Source organism: Carassius gibelio, chromosome B6 (genome assembly GCF_023724105.1).
Source record: "Carassius gibelio isolate Cgi1373 ecotype wild population from Czech Republic chromosome B6, carGib1.2-hapl.c, whole genome shotgun sequence".
NCBI classification, from domain to species: Eukaryota; Metazoa; Chordata; class Actinopteri; order Cypriniformes; family Cyprinidae; genus Carassius; species Carassius gibelio.
In genome coordinates, this window is record NC_068401.1 from 27790162 (window position 1) to 27811539 (window position 21378).

The 21378-nt window shown below is 35.6% G+C and overlaps 2 protein-coding genes across 2 annotated transcripts in view; one reads left to right on the forward strand and one right to left on the reverse strand.

Annotated features, from left to right (window-relative positions):
- Positions 1 to 910, reverse strand: part of acvr1bb (activin A receptor type 1Bb) — an 87772-nt gene extending 86862 nt beyond the window's left edge. The window contains exon 1 of the mRNA XM_052558167.1: positions 745 to 910. Coding sequence (XP_052414127.1) covers positions 745 to 868 — 124 coding nt within the window. The 5' untranslated portion in view covers positions 869 to 910. The remainder of the gene's footprint in view (positions 1 to 744) is intronic.
- A 3799-nt stretch (positions 911 to 4709) lies between these two features.
- On the forward strand, positions 4710 to 21378 carry LOC127959162 (protein-glutamine gamma-glutamyltransferase 5-like). Its single transcript, XM_052558169.1, has 13 exons — positions 4710 to 4838; positions 7748 to 7927; positions 10284 to 10526; positions 11394 to 11512; positions 11597 to 11725; positions 11808 to 11985; positions 12636 to 12771; positions 13241 to 13344; positions 13504 to 13771; positions 16532 to 16746; positions 17574 to 17737; positions 18434 to 18570; positions 21037 to 21378. Exons 1-13 carry the CDS (start codon positions 4832 to 4834, stop codon positions 21185 to 21187), a joined length of 2031 nt encoding a protein of 676 aa, XP_052414129.1. The 5' UTR covers positions 4710 to 4831; the 3' UTR covers positions 21188 to 21378.

Below are 21378 nucleotides of genomic sequence, written 5' to 3' on the forward strand. Positions count from 1 at the left end.
CTTACACCTTAATGTGCCACAGGTCAACCAACAGAGATGTGTTTATATAAGATACTCTGGCTGTAATAAAATCAGGTTTAAATAAACCAGTCTGCCAGGATCCAAATAAAGCCATTTTATGTTTACTGTATCTGATACTATGATCATGTAAATTGTAAGCATTCCGTATCACTTGCTAAATAGAAAAATAAACAATTAAAAAATCACTAACGTACACAAAACCAAGGAAAAGTATACAGCAAATGTTCAGCAGATCAGTAAAAACTGCTTTTAAACAGAATTAAACCTGTTTGACACTATGTGTGGACCTTCAACAACCATATTCAGACTCATATAAACTTAAATAGATAATATTTGACCACACGAGCTCATTTGAGTCTTTCTTTAGGTTTTATCCCGAAACTACAGCCACTTATTGACTATGTTAGCCTGTTAGCATGCTAGCCCTCACCTTTTGAGTTTGTATCATAAACGGAGTCATCCTGCGTTAATATTGTTTTTAAACAGCACATGTATAAAATATAGATTTAAGCACATCATACGTTCACGTTTCTGACAGAGAAAGAGACAGAGTCAGTGAAGAGGAAGAGAGTTTATGAGGCCAGTCATTAAATCCCAGCTCCATGTTGTTGTTGTTGTATTAAACGCCAAAGGTTTAGCGACTAAAACAGCTCAAATAAACTAAACCGACACACACACACGTCAACAAAACATTGCTGGGATGAAGAAACACTTCAAACTCACCTTCACACACTCCGTTTAATCCTGATAAAACGGCCAGGAGTCGCAGGATTTGCCGTGTGTCCATCCTCACAGGACTCCTAACGCACTGAAAATGCGCGTAAATGCCGCTGGCGCGAGCATGCATTCCTCGCAATAACTACGCGAGTGCGCGCGCACAATAATAATCAGAGGCACGGTGCACGCGCAATACCAAGACATACTCATATACACTATACTGCCAAAAGTATTGGTACACCCCCTTCTAATGGACAGGTTTGGCTACTTTAGGAATGTCCATTAGTACAAATCTCAATGTTTAAGCATATAATAATATTCTAGGAAATTGTGTGCGTCTAATTCTATAGCAACAGTCTGGACAGGGGCCTTTTCTGTTATATCATGACAATGACAAGGTTCAAAGAGAAATTATTGATTGAGTCAGTGTGGAAGAACTTTAACTCAATTTCCTTCCTAAAAGAAAAAATAATAATAATAAAAAAATGTTTCTAAATAAATTAGAATGTCATGAAAAAATCATTTATTTCAGTAATTCAACTCAGATTGTGAAACTCATGTATTAAATAAATTCAATGCACACAGATGGAAGTAGTCTAAGTCTTTGGTTCTTTAAATTGTGATGATTTTGGCGCACACAAAAACCCACCATTCAACAAATAAGAATATGGTGACATGCCAATCATCTCAAAACACCTGCAAAGGTTTCCTGAGCCTTCAAAATGGTCTCTCAGTTTGGTTCACTAGGCTACACAATCATGGGGAAGACTGCTGATCTGACAGTTGTCTAGAAGACAATCACTTACACCCTTGACAAGGCTGGCTGTTCACAGAGTGCTGTATCCAAGCATGTTTACAGAAAGTTGAGTGGAAGGAAAAAGTTTGGAAGAAAAAGATGCACAACCAACTGAGAGATAGTGGAAACAGATAAGCCTATATTTATTGCAGTGTAAATACAATTGTCTGGCGTCACTGACAGAGTATTTTAAAAATGAAACGTGCAAATCTTATGATTTTCTGGTAACACTTTAGAATAAGGTTCCATTAGTTAATGTTAGTTAATGTATTAATTAACATGAACAAACAATGAATAATACATTTATTACTGTATTTATTCATCTTCGTTAATGTTAGTTAATGAAAATACAGTTATTCATTGTTAGTTCATGGTAATTCACAGTGCATTAACTAATGTTAACAAGCACAACTTTTGATTTAAATAATGCATTAGTAAATGTTGAAATTATCACGAACTGAGACTTATAAATGCTGTAGAAGGATTGTTCTTGCTTAGTTCATTTTAACGAAAGTATTTAACTAACATTAACTAATGGAACCTTATTCTAAAGTGTTACCGATTTTCTTCAAGTTGAATCCTTCAAATACAGTGGTATTTTTCATAATGTTGCAGAGATGCATTCACACGACATCAGCACCTCCATGCAGCTGTGGTTGAACATAAAGCTATTATCATTGGACATATTCAAACCAAACAATGGAGCGTTCGATCACCAAATCCAGCAGTGTCCGCCATAATATTGAAGTAAGTGCATGTCAATGATCATTGTAATGTTCTCGCTAAAAATACTGTAGGCTATTCTCTCATAACATGAGATCTGCAGTTTAGTTTTAAGATGAATTATTGTGCACCTATAGCACTCCTCACCCATATTTTAACATAGCATACCAAAGGAAAAGTGATCAAGTGCATCTACTACAAATATTTCTAAATTCATATAAATTTTGGTTTAATAATTTTCTGCCTATGACTTTATGTAATTTCAGCCCTTATCTCTATTAATGAGAGTGGACTATTTAATATAAATGTGTATATTTACATAAAAACAGAGTTTAAAATCATTGTTTACTTCATTAATGTTCTCACTCCAGGAAAAATAGGTTGTTTGCATGGGTCAGAGTTTGAGTGCAGGTCTGTATATTTTCCTGTCAGGTTTGTTTTTTGGCATATGCCTCTTTCAGGTGTTAATGGATGTGATGATTTTGCAATTATACTGTCTTGATTAATGCTTAATGTGCTATAGACTGATATACTGTAACCCAGGTAGTAATAATGCTTATGCTTAAGTCCAAATATGTAACCCAGTGATTAATGATATATGGAAAATGTATTGTGTAACTTCACTAACATTACGACAACTGCATATATGCATGAAATGAATGTAAGGAATGTATTAGAGTAGAAACATTTATGTATTAGAAGTAGTTTTGATGATAAATGGACAATATAGTAGTTAAGCTGTATTTTACAGACGATAAAGAGGAAAAAGGGGAGAAAAAGGGCTCGAAGGTACTGGAAAGCAAGGCAACGCAAGGAAATGAAAGCCTTAACGGAGGAGTTGGCAGCACTCCAGGTGACGACAGCAGGAGAAAGCTTGGCAGCCACGGTGGACCGTCTCCGTATAAAAGACTGAGAGAGCGACTCGACAGACGGATACTGAACAAGCACAGTATCCCTCGACGCCTGATACCAGCTGATTATACCTTGATTTTATAACTTTACTATTGTACTTTGATATAACTTTTGTTAATTTTAATAAAACTTGTATTTTATTATTGACGAGTTATGGTCTGCAAGAGTAGTAATTTAAGAGCCGTAAGCAAGAACTGACCACAGGGAAGTCTACTGAGCAAGATGTAAGTATTTTTGAAATGCTTATAGTTTTGTCCAGGGTCGACTTTCCTTACCTACCTGAGAATAATAAAGAAATAGGTAAAAGGTGTATAGATAAAGGAGACACCTTAAAACACAGGGCAGGTTTTGTGTGTACACAATCTTACGCATCTTTCAGCCAGCCCCCCAAATGTTCTCAAGCCATTTGATCCTCCTGATGGTCTCAAGCCAGTCTGCCTGTGATTAGTTTCGTCTGCTTGGCTGTGGGGTCTTCAGCTCCATCGTGAGGATCTCCTGCTCTGCCAGCTCTAATTTTTAAGTCTTAACTCCACCCTGCCTCATGGACCACCACTCCTGTGGATTCTACCTTTATCCTTTCCTGGCTACTTCCTTCTTCCACTGCCCAGTTTGACTTATTTTGGTGCAAGGTCAGACCCTCTGGGAGGGGGAGAACTGTAAACCAGCCCCTGTCACCAGCCCAGACACCACAAAACTACATCTTCCCTGCTTTCCTCCTGGTTTTCACCTGCACACAGTCAGTAATTACCACAGCTGCTGTTGATTATCACCCCATCTAGAAACACATACAGGCAATTTCTCAAACGGAAGGCTGCATTCTCCAGAATTCGCATTTGTAGGCATCATACTATGCTCCAATTATTATTTTATTTTATAAAATTAACTAATGTGACCATTATTCTTAGTGAAGCATAAATTGATGTAATATGCTTATGAATCGCAAATGTAATACTAATAAACAATAATCAACATTTGTGCCATCTTCCTCTGTTGCTGGCAATATGATAATGGCAAGAAAATATACTTTTAAGTATTGCAGGATTTGATTGTTTATAGAGTGTCAGTTGAAAGTGACCACAGATTTGCACATCTGATAACTTTACATGTGACTTATTGAAGGTGTAGGTCCTGTATTATAGTAAAGTGATGCTAATTTTTATGAATTCTTTCATTTGTAACTGGTTATACTGCTGGTGCTATGACTCACTGATGGTCACATCACTCCCCACACTCTTCACTATTACAGAGATAGCATCATGTTGTTGTTATTTTGTTTAAACTTTTCTTAACAGGTTCTTTTATACATGCACAGTGGGACAAAAGCTGTGCACTGTGATCTCACCTTTGTACCATTGAACATGGATGTCTGTGTAGATATATGAGTATTACTCATTCTGTGCCTCACATAATGAATCCACCCGCTGAAACAAACACAATCACACACATCCACACACACACACACAGAGCTCATGCATTTGCGATTGTGTAATTGTTTTTAAGGTGTTGGTTCTACTGATTATAACATTTGGCATGTATTGTTTTCATGTGAATTGTGTATGATAACTTCATTGGAAAGGGAGAGGCAGATGAATGCTGTATAAAAGCACAAATAAACTGTGAACCTCAATCATCAAACATCAAACCACAACACAACTGCATATCATGGACGGTAAGCTTTATGTTTTTATTACTGCTGGTAAGGGATAAATTTTTTTTTTAATCTAATTAATTACATGATGTGGTGATTAATTAATTGAATGAATCCCACATCAAATTTTTAAAAATTACTCACAAAAGATAATTTAAAGTCATCGTGTAAAGCATCAGGCATTACAAGAAGTAGGTTCAGCAAGAAATATTTAGTTTGATCAAATTTATTACATCCTACTCTTTTGAACCATGTGAGTAAATGATGACAATCGTCATTTTTGGTTGGGTGAACTAGATCTTTAATTTATTTTCTTAATTTTATTATTGTTACTATGAAAATATGAAATTATTTCTTTAATGAAATTATACTCCAAATAATAAACTAAAACTGCCAGTATGTGGTGTTTAATGTCTTAATGATTAAGTCATGAGTCATTTATTCATTCATTTGATTCGTTCAAATGGCTGATAGTGAAGTAAATGGTTCTTAATGAATGGTTCATTGAATCATTTTAGGCTTGTTCGACTTGAAGCGGTTCATCACCATCAGACTGATCGGTGTGTAACATCAAAGTACCGCAAGAGCTTAGAGAACGGACGACTCCTTGTGCTTTTGAATCGCTCTCACGGTACTTTGATGTTATACACCAACGCATATGCCTTTGGTTCAACGCGCCGAATGGTTTACCAAATTCGTTCAAAATGTGGATTAAGAAATGAAATGCCGCTGTGGGTTGTGAAGAGATGAATATTTCTCCTTTGTCTTTATCTTCTGGTTGGCAAAATTGAGCAAAACAGACAACACTGTGTCTAATATAACACAATATTAACTTCTTAATGAATAATAAGATGAGTATCACATTTGCACTAGTGTGATATTGCACTACTTCTTTTGTTATATTTTTTAACTATGTGATTTAAATATGAGATTGTGATGAGTGGGGTGGGGCCGAGAGACGTGGGAACGAGGAGAGAGGCCAGGGCTGCGTTCAGCCCCGACAAAACGTTGCACAACGTTTTTTTAAACAGAAACGGTGATGCGTTGAACACACTGTTCTGATGACGCAAGAGTTGCAACTATGGCAGCTGAGAAGGCCATTCTTTGTGTTCTTTGTGAAGAATTTTCGGAGCCTGATGAAGTCGGTATAAATATGTGTTTAATGCTACACAATATGCCCGATGTTACAGTTACTGCACTAGCCTGTCCCAAAGGGATTGCTGAAGCTGAAATTGAAGCACACATCTTACCTAATTCAGACTAAAACACATATATTTAGCTTCACATACTGACTTTATTTGTAGTTTATACGGTTTTAATACCCTGTGTTTTCTTTCTCATTTTTAGGAAAAGCACTTAATTACCATTGTTTATTTCTATACCAAATGTCTTACACTTGCAATGAAGCTAAAAATATAAACAACTACATTATTATGTTGATATCCTATATTTTTACAATAAAACTTATGACAAACATGTCTTCTATTATCCTCAGTTGTTGCTTATACCAAGCTGCAACGAACACATTTGTACATTATTTTCCTTGAAGCCATTGTGCAAGTTCACTTTAATACCACGTGCTTTATATACATGTTGCTGCTGATTGGACTCCAGTTCTGACACAACCAGCAAACAAGAGAAAACGTATCTCAAACCCCGTTGCACACTGGTGCACGCCGTTTCCAGGAAACATGCTGTTCAACACGGAAACCGTAGAAAAACGCTGAGCACCGTTTTGAACTTGAACATGCCCCAGGTGTATTGATTGGAGATGAGCTGCACCCCATATGTTGAATTTTAGGGAGATTTTCTAGGCTCCATCACGCAGTAAGTTGTTGTTCTGCCTCATATTAGCAGGCGGCAAGGAACTCGACCGGAAGTTGAAGTCAGGTGGGGGGTGCCATCTTTTAGCAGAACTTCACTTGCGTTAGCATTCCCATTTAGGCGTCACTTTGACAGCGAATAACTCTGTTTGTCCATTATTTATTTCTAAAGATACACGACAATGTATAAAGGGCTCCATTACCTTCTATGTTACATTATGGCCCCGTATAAACAGTTTTTGTAAAAAATAGGCTAACGATTGCGTCATAACCACTCGTCTCTCTGTCGCATTACCGTACAGACAGGAGGAGAAGTTCGCAGGCAATTAACTTAATATGGCGTACTGGCGTTACATTTTAAAATACTATACAAAATAATTAATCAGAATACTTACTCCTGCTCACTCACGACAAAGAACTCCCCGCTCAAGCTTGCCGTCTCTGCAAGATTACGCACAGCTACTAGAACATTTACATCTGTCAGACAGGTTGCTGTCGTCAAGCTTTGTTTGAGTCTGCGCGTCAGAAACGGAAGTGCTAAAAAAACGCTAAAAATGGGCTTCACTTGTCTCAATTGAGTTCCAGTGGGGTCGCTGTGTCCATTTCTTTTACTGTCTATGCATATTAGTCATCAATCGACTGTATGAAATGGCAAATGATCCGCATAATTAATAATTTAATTAACATTAAATTACCAGCCCTATTTTTTATTATTATAATTTTTACTGGTTATATGCAAAGGAATTTTGTTTAAACCTTTTACAAAAAAAAAAAAAAAAAGAAAAAAAAAAAAAGAAAAAAAAAAAAACACCCCTTCCTATTTTAGTAATTTTGGTATTAATGGCTTTAACTTATTGCAGTAATCTTTACCACTGCATGCAATTTTTTAGATGTCAGATTATTTTACTATGTTTTACATTTTTTTTTTCTGATCATCTTTTCATTGTCTTTTACATATAACAAGCTGTGAAAATTATTTATGATAGTAAATCATAAATTATTAGTTAACTGCCATTTCAAACACATAAATATTTGTAGTGGTACAATTATGTATATTATCTATCAAAATAATTAGAAATAATATCATATTTGCTCATTTTTACACAGAGTTAAAGGTTCGAACTATCGACCTGCAACGGGTGCAAAACCAGACTCGCCACAGAACCGAGGGTCTGAGTTCCAGCACTCTGGTTCTGCGGAGAGGACAGGCCTTTACAGTGATTATCAACTATGATGGACGACCATTCGATCCACTGAAGGAACAACTGATCTTCCGAATTGTTTCAGGTGAGTTTGCGTGTACATCTGTGTAGTTGTTTAACTATAATTTTAAGGACCATACTTTGAGGAAATTGGAAACCCACTAGGACATTTTGACTGGTCCTCACTAGTTTAAAAGGCTTATAGATCAGCCAAAATATGTTTTGATTTAAATATAATTCTCTGCACATGCTTCTGCGATAGGTAAATTTAGGGGCAGAGGTTGGGTTAGCTGATAGCATTAAAGAGTTAGTTCATCCAAAAATCAATATTATGTCATTAATAACTCACCCTTATGCTGTTCCAAACATGTAAGACCTCCTTTTATATTTTAGATTTAGTCCGAGAGCTCTCAGTCTCTCCATTGAAGCTGTGTGTACGGTATACTGTCCATGTCCAGAAAGGTAAGAAAAACATCATCAAAGTAGTCCATGGGACATCAGAGGGTCAGTTAGAATATTTTGAAGCATCGAAAATACATTTTGGTCCAAAAATGGCAAAAACGACGACTTTATTCAGCAGTGTCTTCTCTTCCGTGTCTGTGTGTGAGAGAGTTCAAATCAAAGCAGTCTGGATATCCGGTTAGCAAACGAATCATTCAGTTCACCAAATCGAACTGAATCGTTTTAAACGATACGCATCTCTAATACGCATTAATCCACAAATGACTTAAGCTGTTCACTTTTTTAATGTGGCTGACACTCCCTCTGAGTTTAAACAAACCAATATCCAGGAGTAATGCATGCACTCAAACATTACACTGACTGAACTGCTGTGAAGAGAGAACTGAAGATGAACACCGAGCCGAGCCAGATAACGAACAAAAGACTGACTCGTTCACGAGTGAAGAACCGGTTGCATCGGTATTCGGATCACCAGTAGTTCTTTCGGACAGTTCAATTCAATAAACCGGTTGAAGAAAACGGTTCACCGGTTCTTTTGCGCTCAACGTAATGGCGTCATTTGCGATGATTGTCCTTGATTCAAGCCTTCGGTTTACCCGCACCCATAACACTAGCACAGAATCAGTTCAGAATCAATCACCAAAAGAATCAGTTCAGTTCAGACGCCCTGTGTGTCGGTCTGCTTCACACTGAATCACACATGCTCAGTATCATCAGCTCCTCGGTTCACGAATCGGACACGTCTGACAGAAACGGTTCTTCACTCGTGAACGCTATTGTTGGTTATCTGGCTCGGCTCAGTGTTCATCTTCAGTTCTCTCTTCACAGCAGTTCAGTCAGTGTACTGTTTGAGTGCATGCATTACTCCTGGATATTGGTTTATTTGAACTCAGAGGGAGTGTCAGCCTCATTAAAAAAGTTAACAGCTTAAGTCATTTGTGGATTAATGCGTATTAGAGATGCGAATCATTTAAAACGATTCAGTTCGATTTGGTGAACTGAATGATTCGTTTGCAAACCAGATCTCACAGACTGCTTTGTTTTGAACTCTCTCTCACACAGACATGGAACAGAAGACAATGCTGAATAAAGTCGTCGTTTTTGCCATTTTTGGACCAAAATGAATTTTCAATGCTTCAAAAAATTCCAACGGACCCTCTGATGTCCCATGGACTACTTTGATGATGTTTTTCTTACCTTTCTGGACATGGACAGTAGACCGTACACACAGCTTCAATGGAGGGACTGAGAGCTCTCGGACTAAATCTAAAATATCTTAAACTGTGTTCCGAAGATAAAAGGAGGCCTTACATGTTTGGAACAGCATAAGGGTGAGTTATTAATGACATAATTTTCATTTTTGGATGAATTAACCCTTTAACCTAATCTCTCTCTGTGTGTGTGCGCGCACACGCATAATTACATTATGATACCATTCATAGTTCATAATTTTTGCATTTATTACATTCATTAATTTTAGTTTATGAAGATAAGACTTTATTTTATCCTTGAGGTGAAATTTAGACGTTACAGCATGGACAAGGCTATACAAAAATACACAAAATAGAATAGAGGGAAAAAAGTAATACAAATTTAGATGAAAACATTAGCTGGCTAAAACAAGTTTGAAAAAAAGACTTAAAACAGTACATTAATATTGATTGAATATGCAAGATAAATATCATAAATACTAACATAGTTACATTTAATTTTAGATATTTTATTACGTCAAATTAGACTAAATAAGACATTTTGCCTAAGAAACTAGCTGAAATAAAATGTCTATAAGTATTTTTGTATTGTATTTAAAATAATTCTTTTTTTTTAATGATTCTAGTTTTATTTAACTTTAGATAATTTTATTTGGTAATTGGTAAAATACATAAAAACTTACAATCAGTTACTCTGTGGAAAAAATTCATTCCCGAACCATATTTTCATGCTCTGTCTTGACATCCACACCTTTCTCCTCATCGCAGGCCCATTGTTTGTGGAGGCTCTGGTCTCTGTGTCCAGACAACCCTCTCTGACCCAGTGGACAGCGGTTCTGGAGAAGTGCATACTGAACCCAACTGGACACCGTGCATTGTCAGTATCACTGTCCAGTCCTGCGTCTGCTCCTATTGGTGCCTACACACTTCAGCTGAGAGTGCAAACCCGCTTGAGTGTGACAACATACTTTCTTGGCCAGGTCACGCTCCTCTGCAACCCCTGGTGCCCAGGTGAGTGCTGTCGGTTTGTCTAAAACTGAATGCCTTAGTAGGTACGAGTTTTTAGCATGTTGCTTTGTGGTTGCTAGTTACTTGCTAGTCCATATCTCTCTACATAAAGTCTCATTGCTTAGAAATGTAAATGAAGAAGCATTTCTTCTTCTCTGGAGACATTATTTGAAAAATCATTCATGTTTGTAGGACTCAGATAGGTCCTTTAAGGTATCTTGGAGGAGTGAAGTGTCCAAGTCTCATAATCTAACTACCGGGGTGCCTCAGGGCTCAGTTCTTGGACCATTTCTCTTCTCTGTCTACATGGCATCACTAGATTCTTTAATTCAGAAACATGGCTTTTCGTATCACTTTTATGCTGGTGACACTCAACTCTACCTCTCATTCCATTGTGATGATCCGATGATAGCTGCTTGCATCTGAGCTTGTCTAACAGACATTTCTGGATTTAGGACCACCACCTTCACATTTCCAAGACAGAACTGCTTGTGGTTTCAAGAAACTGATAATATCATCACAATTTCACCATACAGCTAGCCACATCAACCACAACTCCTTCAAAAACAGCCAGAAACCTTGGAGTTGTGGTTGATGATCTGCTACCAGTTATCAGCTTCATTTTTTTTAAAGTTTGGGGTTGGTAATATGTTTTATCATACATTTTATTTTTCAGGATTATTTGATGAATAGAAAAAAAACCCTGCATTTATTTGAAATGAAAATCTTTTGTAACATTATAAATGTTTTTACTTTTTATACACCATTTTATACACCTTTAAAATAACAGTAATGCCTCTTATAACTTACTGCCTTCATTTATTGCAATTACACACAGATTACAAAACAAATTGTCATTTTTTTCTGCAGCTGATTCAGTGTTCCTGCAGTCTGAGGATTTGAGGACTGAATATGTCATGAGTGATATTGGCCTGCTGTTTAAAGGCAGCACCAGGAACATTGTCCCCCAATCCTGGTCATTTGATCAGGTGAGATGTTTGACCATTGACTGACAGCTCAGCACTGAACAACGGCTTCACTTTAACTCCTGTCATGCATAAATGTGTTTTCAGTATGAAAAAGGGATACTGGACATCTGTATGAAATTGCTGCAGGTGAGTCCTCAACATCAAGCAGATATGGGTAAAGATCTACTGAACCGCAGCAGTCCAGTTTACATCAGCCGTGTGATCTCAGCGATGGTGAGGATCTGCTCTCATTCTCTCCTCTCTGCTCTCTCGATCTCTCCATGTATTAATATAGTCTCTCTGTCTTTCTAAACAGGTGAACTCTAATGATGATAAAGGGGTATTAATGGGAAAGTGGTCAGGTGACTACAAAGATGGTGTCAACCCTTCACAGTGGACCGGCAGTGCAGATATTCTCAGGATGTGGGCAGAAACACAATTTAGTCCTGTGAAATATGGACAGTGCTGGGTGTTTGCTGCTGTCATGTGTACAGGTGGGATAATAGCAGTCATTACATCCAAAAGTTTGGTGTCAGAGCAATTTTTTTAAAAAAGAAATTAACTTTTATTCAGATGCAGTAAACGGATCAAAAGCCGAAGTAACAACATTTCTAATACAAAAAAAAAAAGATTTAGATTTCACATAAATCATGTTCTTTTGAACTTTCTAAAAGTTCAAAGTTTCTATGTAATCAAAAATATTTCTTGAGCATCAAATCAGCAAATTAAAAGATTTCTGAAAGATCATCTGACACTGAAGACTGGAGTAACGATGCTGAAAATGGATCTTTGATCACAGAAATAAATTATATTTTACCTTACATTTATATAGAAGACTTTCTAAATCTTAATAATATTTCACAATATTATTGTTTTGTAACAATTTTTGTTTTCAAATAAATGGTGAGCATAACAGATTTCTTTCAAAAACTTTTTTTTTTTACCCAAAACTCTTAAATGGTAGTGTGTGTGTGTGTGTGTTTTCCTTTTGTGTTTTGTGGATTTAATGAAAATAATGTGGTTGAAACAGCATGGGAGTGTGTAAAAATTTTCATTTTTAGTTGAAGTATTAATTTCATTGGGTGTTGGTAATTTAATAAGTACTACTGATGATTAATATCAAAAGAGTTTGTTTATGTGATAGTAATGAGAGCCCTTGGCATCCCGACTCGAGTCGTCACCAACTTCAACTCCGCTCACGACACAGATGGAAATATGGTGATCGAGGAATATTACAATGAGATGGGGGAAAAACTGTCCATGAGCAGGGATAGCATCTGGTGAGTTACACTAAATTACCTAGAAGTCTAAAGTGTAGTTATCATTACTCCAGTTTTCAGTGTCACATGATTCTTCAGAAATCACTCTAATATGCTGAGTTGCTGCTTCAGAAACATTTCTGATTATTTTTAATGTTGAAAACAGTTGTTATTTCTGTGGAAACTGTGATGCATTGTGTGTGTGTGGATTCTTTTATGAACAGAAAGAACAGCATTTTTGTGAAAATTTTTGTGAGATTTCAAAATCTTTTTACTCTCACTTTTGATTGTTTTAATACATCCTTGCTGAATACATAAAAAATTAAAATAAATATAACCTTTTGAAAATGTTTTTAATGTTTTTCCTTATACTTCAGTAAAGGTGTCAGCACCATCATTAAGCTACTGATTGCGGTGTAAAAGAATAATTCATTGTTTCATGATTTTTAATCTGTCAAAATGTGAGCTGAAAGTGTTTGTTCTTTTTCAGGAACTTCCATGTGTGGGTGGAGAGTTGGATGAAGAGGCCTGATTTGGGTCGAGGTTATGACGGATGGCAGGTTCTCGACCCCACGCCACAAGAGAGGAGCGCAGGTCTGTCATTAAAGTGAATTTTACAAGTTTAAAGTACATGTAAAAAAAATTAAAATAGTGAGTTGCCTAGATAGCATCCTATTCAGTTCCCTCAAAGGATGCTATTTTTGAGCCGGGATTTGATGATAATGATGTTTAAACATCAATACTCTATCACAGGAATGTTCCGCTGTGGTCCTGCTGCTGTTAAAGCCATTTATGAGCAGAGGGTGGATGCTCAATATGACGTGCCATTCGTTTACGCAGAAGTGAACGCAGATGTATGTACAATGATCATCAGAAATGGGATGGTATTATCAACCAGCATTGATAAACGCAGAGTTGGAGCTCTGATCTCCACCAAACGTCCAGGATCCATGAGTATGCAGAACATCACGTCTGAATACAAAACTGAGGAGGGTAAGAGAAAGAGTGATAAAAAAGAAAAAAAACCTTATTCAGTCTGACTTTATGAAGTACCACAGTACTGAAACTGCTTTTATAAAAATAACAAATGATCTTACAGTTAATTCCAGTAAAAATTAAGTTTAAAGTCTTGTTAAGATTTAAGTGCATAAAATCGTTTGGAAAAATACCTAGGTCTTTCTGATAATGTATTAAATTGGTTTAAAACTTATATTAAGAGGAGAAATTTCTCTGTTCAACTTGGATATTATGTGTCTGAGAAACATAATTCACATTATGGAGTCCCACAAGGAAGCTGTCTTTGCTCTTTATTATTTTCATTATACATGCGGTCACTTGGAGACATCATCAGAGAAAACAATGCAAGTTTTCATAGTTATGCTGATGATACACCGCTATACATTTCTGCTCAGCCAAATTACACTGTGGCTATCAACTCCATCACACCCTGCCTTATGGCAGTGGAAAATTGGTTTCCTATAAAGTTAAGAATAGATTATAAAGTCCTGCTTATTATGTACAAAGCCTGTAAAAAAATTATACACTACATCTACTCAATAAAATTGTGGCAAAAGATTACAAGCAATAATATTAATTAAATTCAACAACTATTCAGAATTGAGTTACAATTAATCACACTTGCTCCTTAAAATTAGCCATCCAAATTAAATAGATGCAAATAGCACACAAGTTTTTAAGTAAAATTTTAACAAAAATATTGTTTTCATCAGAGCACGTTAAAGGTACAATTTGTAAGATATTTGCAGTAAAATACCAAAAACCACTAGGACAAATGCAGAAGTAGCTTTGCGACAAACTTCAACTAGAAAGAGATGCCGATCTCGCTTGTATTTTACTCGACAGGTGAGTTGTTTTGATTTGTATCTTTACAGCAAACATATGCTATTATAACAATCAACAAGATTAGTATTATCAGACATACACGCCAAACCTGGGGGATCGCGTCTCTAGACCAGCGCGAGAACACGTCTGATCGCGTCTTTGCATTGACTTTGTATGTAATCTACTCGTGCAAATCGTTGAACTCGCCATAAAATCCATGATTTATGTTTCCGTCTGATTTGTTCACCATCACCGGTTGGGTAGAAGACAACAAATCCCATCATCCCACGCTCCTTCTCAGCGTCATCAAACCACGCGATTGTTATTGTTTTGATAGTGCACCCTCTAGTGGCAGGTCCTACAACCTGTACCTTTAATGAATACTACTTAAAGGAATTGTTTTGATTTTCCCCAAAAAATACCTTTTTCCTGTACCTTTTATCAACCAGAGTTGATAATGCTCAAAAATATCAAAAGTTATAGACACTGAAGTGCCTTGAAATCTTTTTAACACACTGATTTTTATTTTATTTTATATATTAATATACATTATATGTGAATGTATATACAGTAATATTATTGTATACATTAAATCAGTCCTGGAGCAATCTAGAAAAGTAATATGTTGAAAGTAACATGTCTCATGAGTTTCTATTTCAAATCTGAAGAAGATAACATGAAAAATTAGATTCTTGGAACCATTTTTCTGAGACTATGTCTAGTCTTTCCCAAATATAAAAAATATATACCAACTGTATTGAAGGGTTCTACAAACTATTTTAGTCATTAAATATACCACTGCATAGTTTTTTAAATTATAAAACGCTAGACAGAAGACTTAGACATCATATAAGTGATTTATTTGAGCACTGTAAAAATACAAGAATAATGTGAGTAAGAAAAATAAAAAAGATGTAACTTTGTATGCCAATTACAGAACATCCTGAGATTGCTATTAATGCAGCATTTACAATGAATTACAATGAAAATATGTGCTGATGTGCTGATGGCCATGTCATGTGTGGTTTTTAGAGAAGGCTAATCAAATTGATTTATGGCCCTGTCATCCCCTCTATTATTAAAAGCCTTACTATAAAAATACAACATATGTTGCCTACTGTAGGTCTTTTTTATTTTTATGCTTGATTTATTTGTTTTATTGGATGTAATATTGTTGCTTATTTAACTGCGTATTATTAATTATTTAAAGCACTTTGAGTCACATTTTATGTTTGAAAGGTGCTATATAAATAAAGTTGTATTATTACTATTATTGGTGCTGTTAAAATATGTTTCATACAAAAATCTCATTCTTTCACATTTAGATGGAGACACATGTCGTGGATCATTGGCTGATGGTAAGTCATTCTAGCTTTCTAATGTTTAAAGCTGAAAATTGTGCAATTTATTTGGCTAGTTTCAGCATCGCTGAGAAAAAAATTACATAAAATGAATAGTTGTTGTTAAAAACAAGGAAAAGTTTTTGGTGTAGGATCACACTGACACTGTTTTCCTTCTGTAAATTTCTCACATGATTACAAGGACATGGCAATTAAAATTTAGAAGTTGTAAGATTAAAATAGTACTTTCTCGCAAAACACACTTCAGTGGTCATTGTTTGCTTACAACAAAAAAATATATATATTGTAGTGAAGGTTTCTTGAACACTTTGAGGAAACATTTAACAAAAACTGTTAAATTAACTCTGTCAAGTAAATTCATTTTGAGAATATTTTTATGTAAATATTTATGATTCTCTTCTAAATACTTTTTTGTTATTCATTCCTCAAGTTGCAGGAAGAAGCGTTACTTGCCATTCTCAACGTCAAAGTGCTGTGTTCATGGGTAAGTTCTAGCATTTATTTTTCCTTTTCTCATAAAAACTGCTCTTTTGTTTGTTTAAGTAATTTGACTAAATACAATGATCTAACATGTAATTTCTTGTAGATTCTAAGGGTGTTGAAGTTTCTCTCCAGCTTCTGAAAGCCCCTGTAGTGGGAGAAAACATTTCTTTTAACGTCATAATCACTAACAATGATGCTGCTAAGAAACTGCTGAAAAAACATGTGAACGCTCAGAACAAGGAGTATAACCGCAATCCCACTGGAAGCTTCTGGGAGTCTCATGATGACGTGAAGATCGGCCCGAAAGAAAGTAAGAGTCCTGCAAAAGTAGCTTAAAAAAAAAAAAAATATATATATATATATATATATATATATATATATATATATATATATATATATCACAACCTGTAAGTGTTTTACACGTTTATTCGGCTCTAGTGGTAAATGAAGTGGCAGAAATATTACAGTTGCTTTTTCAGGCAGCATTACAATTCATCTGGTAATGATTCTTTAATGTTAGCAAAACATAATTAAAAAAAGCGACAGACTGATGATTTTGTGTTCAAATGAATGGATTTAAACCAATAAAATCTAAACTGATGCTAACATGTATTTACTATTGAATGACAAATGTTGCTTTCAGTAGATATACATGATTAAAATGTCTTTAAATTTAAATTAATTTTTTTTTATAGAAAATGTCGTTATCCTCTGGCAAAACAGGCCGAAACTCCAGAATGCAGTGCATCCAAATTAATCAGAAATATTGTACTCGTTATTTCATCAGATTGCCAAATTTTTTACAGAAAAAAAAAAACAAAACAAAAAAACCTTTTACACATTTTTACGATGACTGGAAGCCACTCCCATCATTAAAGCATCATGTGACCATAATGTAGCACACTACTGTCTGAAATGTTTGTCATGGAATGCATACTGCACACTGTTTATTTAGTATAAGGAAGTACAGTATTACATTGAACACAACCGGTATACAAAACAAAATTCATTTACTTACAAGTCTTGTAAAAACCTCAATCTGGACCACATGGTTTCGAATAACACAAAACATGGGGAAATGATTGATTAGGAATTGTGAGGTCACATTACTGAATCCTGTTTCTTGTACTCCACCAGCTGTGACTATGAAACATGAGATCTCCTTCAAGGAGTACATGCTGAAGGAGACTGAGGAGGATTCTCTGGTTAACCTGGCTGTGGTTATTGAGGATGTGAAGACTCAGGAGAGAGTGCTGGCTTCAGAAGAGTTCAACATCCGCACCCCTTCCCTCAATATACAGGTATATGCTGACCCAACACGGACATTTATACTAGCTTCAAACGAAACATGAACTCCTCTACCCTTGATGCCCTTCACATAAGAAACAAGAATTGTTTTGTGACAAATTTAAACCCTTTTCAGATGTTTTTTTTTTTATTATTATTATCTACGCTGTATATACATGCATCACTCAAAGATCATAGATATTATGTTGGAGAATTCAATGACAATTTATTTGTATAGCACAATTAATTACAACGTCCGTCGACCAATGTGCTTTCCATTAGGTCATTAAAAAAACAGAGGAAAACACACAACAAACAAACAGAAAAGTTATAAAATCATACAAATATCTCATCAGCCAAATCTATATGAAGCCTTTATCTATAATGCATTATAAAAGTTTTTTAATGTATTAATTATGCTTTGCAGTGCACCTTATAATTCACTGCATGATTTGATAAATAAAATATTATAAAACTTAAGTCATTGTTACACCTTCAGCAAATATAATGCATTAAAACAAAAAGACTAATGTCAGATGTAAGAAGGAATCTTCAAATATCATAATGCATTTTAATTTTGGTTATAATTATTTAAGAAAACATATAATGCATTACAACACTGTATAATGCATTATACATAAATGGTTATGTTTTTGCATAACTAAATTCACAAGAAAAAAAAAACTAAAGCAATTTGTGTTTTCTTCCAGATTCAGAATGAGGTCTCAGTCACCATTAACACACCACAAGTGGCCACGGTGGTCTTCACAAACCCGTTCAGCTTTGCAGTGAGAGGAGAACTGACCGTATCTGGTTCAGGACTCTTGGAGGAGAAGGCTCAAATGAGGTGCATAAAGTGCAAAGTATTTTCTGAGCATCAACAAATGAATCACACAAATGGCTGTTTTCAAACAGGTTTTCCCAAACATTGGTTTGCCATTAGTCAGCAAACTCATAGCCCCGCCCCCAAACACACACCATTGGTTGATACAATGTGTCAGGCTGATTGGAATGCTCAAATAAACAGCACAATGTTTAGAAAGTGTCACACAAAAAAATCATTCTTTGAATCTGCATGATTACCACGACTGTATGAGAGAAAGTATGTTTTTTACTATAATAAAGCCCAGAGGTGGGTAGTAACGAGTTACATTTACTTCGTTACATTTACTTGAGTAATTTTTCGGGGTAACGAATACTTTTCGGAGTATATTTAAAGATGGGTACTTTATACTCTTACTTGAGTACATTTTTTGGGAAAAATCTGTACTTTTACTTCGTTACTGTGGGCGACGCCCCTCTCGTTACTTTATCTTAATGCAATAAATGCTTCAGTTTATTCCAAACGCGCCGTCTACTTTTCTCTGGACAATGAGCGATGCCCATTCGCGAATGATTCATTCTTTTGAGTCAACTCTGTTCAAAGGCTTGATCAAACCAATTGGCAAACGAGTGAATTGGTTCATGAATCAGTTTGATTGAGTCGTTCAGTTCCATGCTGCACGCACTGAGCGTCTGAAGCGGTTCACTCAAGAGTTGTAACGTTTAAGAATATTAGCAGCGTTGAAAACGGGGCTATGGAACTGCACTGAATTGAAATCAAATCTGCAAAGGCTATTATTTGCTTGCGATGGAGATCCTTATTAGATGAACGCGTGTGCTGTCTACTGTTTAACAGGTAATAACTTGGGCTACATTCGATTACAGTACACGATACCACTGTGACATTAGTTTGTTGTACGTGTGTGGCTTATAACAGGTTGAATGCAGCTTCCAAAAGACAAAGAATAGCCGATTAAGATTTTATTAATTTTAATACAATCACACCAGTGCGAGTACGTTCAGCAAGTCATATCATCAGCTGCTAAATTCAGATCTGTGATCGCTTGCTGGCGCTGAGCCAGAGACAGACGCGTTTTTACAGCGCTGCGCATTAACCAATCACACACGGTTCTGTTGAGCTTTTGAATGCAATCAGGCCAATCAGAGGTGTTCCGATGAGTCATCGCTGAAATGCCGGTGCTTCCTTCACTCGCTCACTGAATGGAGACCTCTTTCTGGCGAATTCTCTCGTCAGAAACAACAAAGTGCAGATGTGTGTACGAATCTATAATTAAGATATTGATTTCACAGTGATAACAGTTTCAGTGATTTTAATGGTAGTTTCTGAGAGTGAATGAAATCTAGACTGTCAGTGAAAATTATGTTTAATAATGTAAATGTTATTTGCTCTCTTTCTGAACAATGAAAGATTAGTAGCAATATTTATATCACATTAACTTTCAATGTTAAATTCACATTTAAAATAAAGTCAGTCGTATTAAAAATATGTTATGGCATGATACCTATATTTGTTACTTAAATAAACAGACAGGGTTTTATAATAAATTACATAAATTGGATTAAAGGCTGATGAAATATATACATTTATACACACACACATAACATACATTTTTTGTCTATATATCTATATAAAAAAAGTCTCCGTATATATGACCCAAAGTAACTAGTAACTAACTACTTGAGTAGATTTTTTATCCGATACTCTTTTACTCTTACTCAAGTAACTATTCAAGACTAGTACTTTTACTTTTACTTGAGTAAATATTTCTAGAATTACTTTTACTTTTACTTGAGTAAAGTTTTTGGGTACTCTACCCACCTCTGATAAAGCCACATTATCATACATTAGTGTCATTAAAAATTATAACAAAATAAAAGAAACCCAGGTGAAAAAAGTACTTAAAATGCTCTATTATCAAAATTAGTGTTTGAAAATATTGCACATTAAGTATATTATGGAAGTGAACTTTTTTTCACCTGGGAAGAATCTTACACTGTTTAAAATAGATCCCTTTTGTTAATGTATTTTGATTATATAGTAGTAACAGTGGTTATTATGAAAGAAACTATGCTTGTCGTGATCATTTTAGTTCACATGGCTGATGAGTGATTCTGACGGGCCTCGAACAGTCGAGCTCATACAGTTTTCAGTCAGTGGGAGGGGTTGTTCCTGAGATTTTTGACACGATTATCTTTGACATCAGTTTCACTGCCACAGTGTCCATTAGAAGTGTCAGTGCACACTTGTTAGTCAGCATTTCTGAAGCACTTCTGTAATCATAGGCATATCACAGCAACTCATGTGAGTTAATTGGTATGTTAAACCTGCAGATTTACATCATGATATACACTTTAAACTCTATTGTAAATCACCAAACCTAAACATGAGCAGCAGTTATGGTGATGCATGGAATCGTAAAAGTGATGTTTACCTGTTTTTGTTCTAAATGTCCTATGTTTTATTTTTCAGGATTACAATCCAACCCCGAGAAACCACAAAGAAGCCAGTCAGTTTCACTCCCAGGATGGCGGGGGCCAAGATGCTTTCTGCTAATTTAGTGTTGGAGAATCCTCCCACCATCCTGCACGGATTCAAGACCATCAATGTTCAAGCATCTTAAGAGTCACACACCTTTAGAAATGATTGTGAACCCTCATGGAGTGCTGCACTAGTGGTTGAAACACATTTAGAATTAATTGCTTTCTAATCCTTTTTTATTTATGTCACTGTGAAATCTGACTTGATTCACTGACTTGTTTTCAAGATTATTTAGGCACAAGCCTGAAAATAAAGCATATCCATGCCTTATCC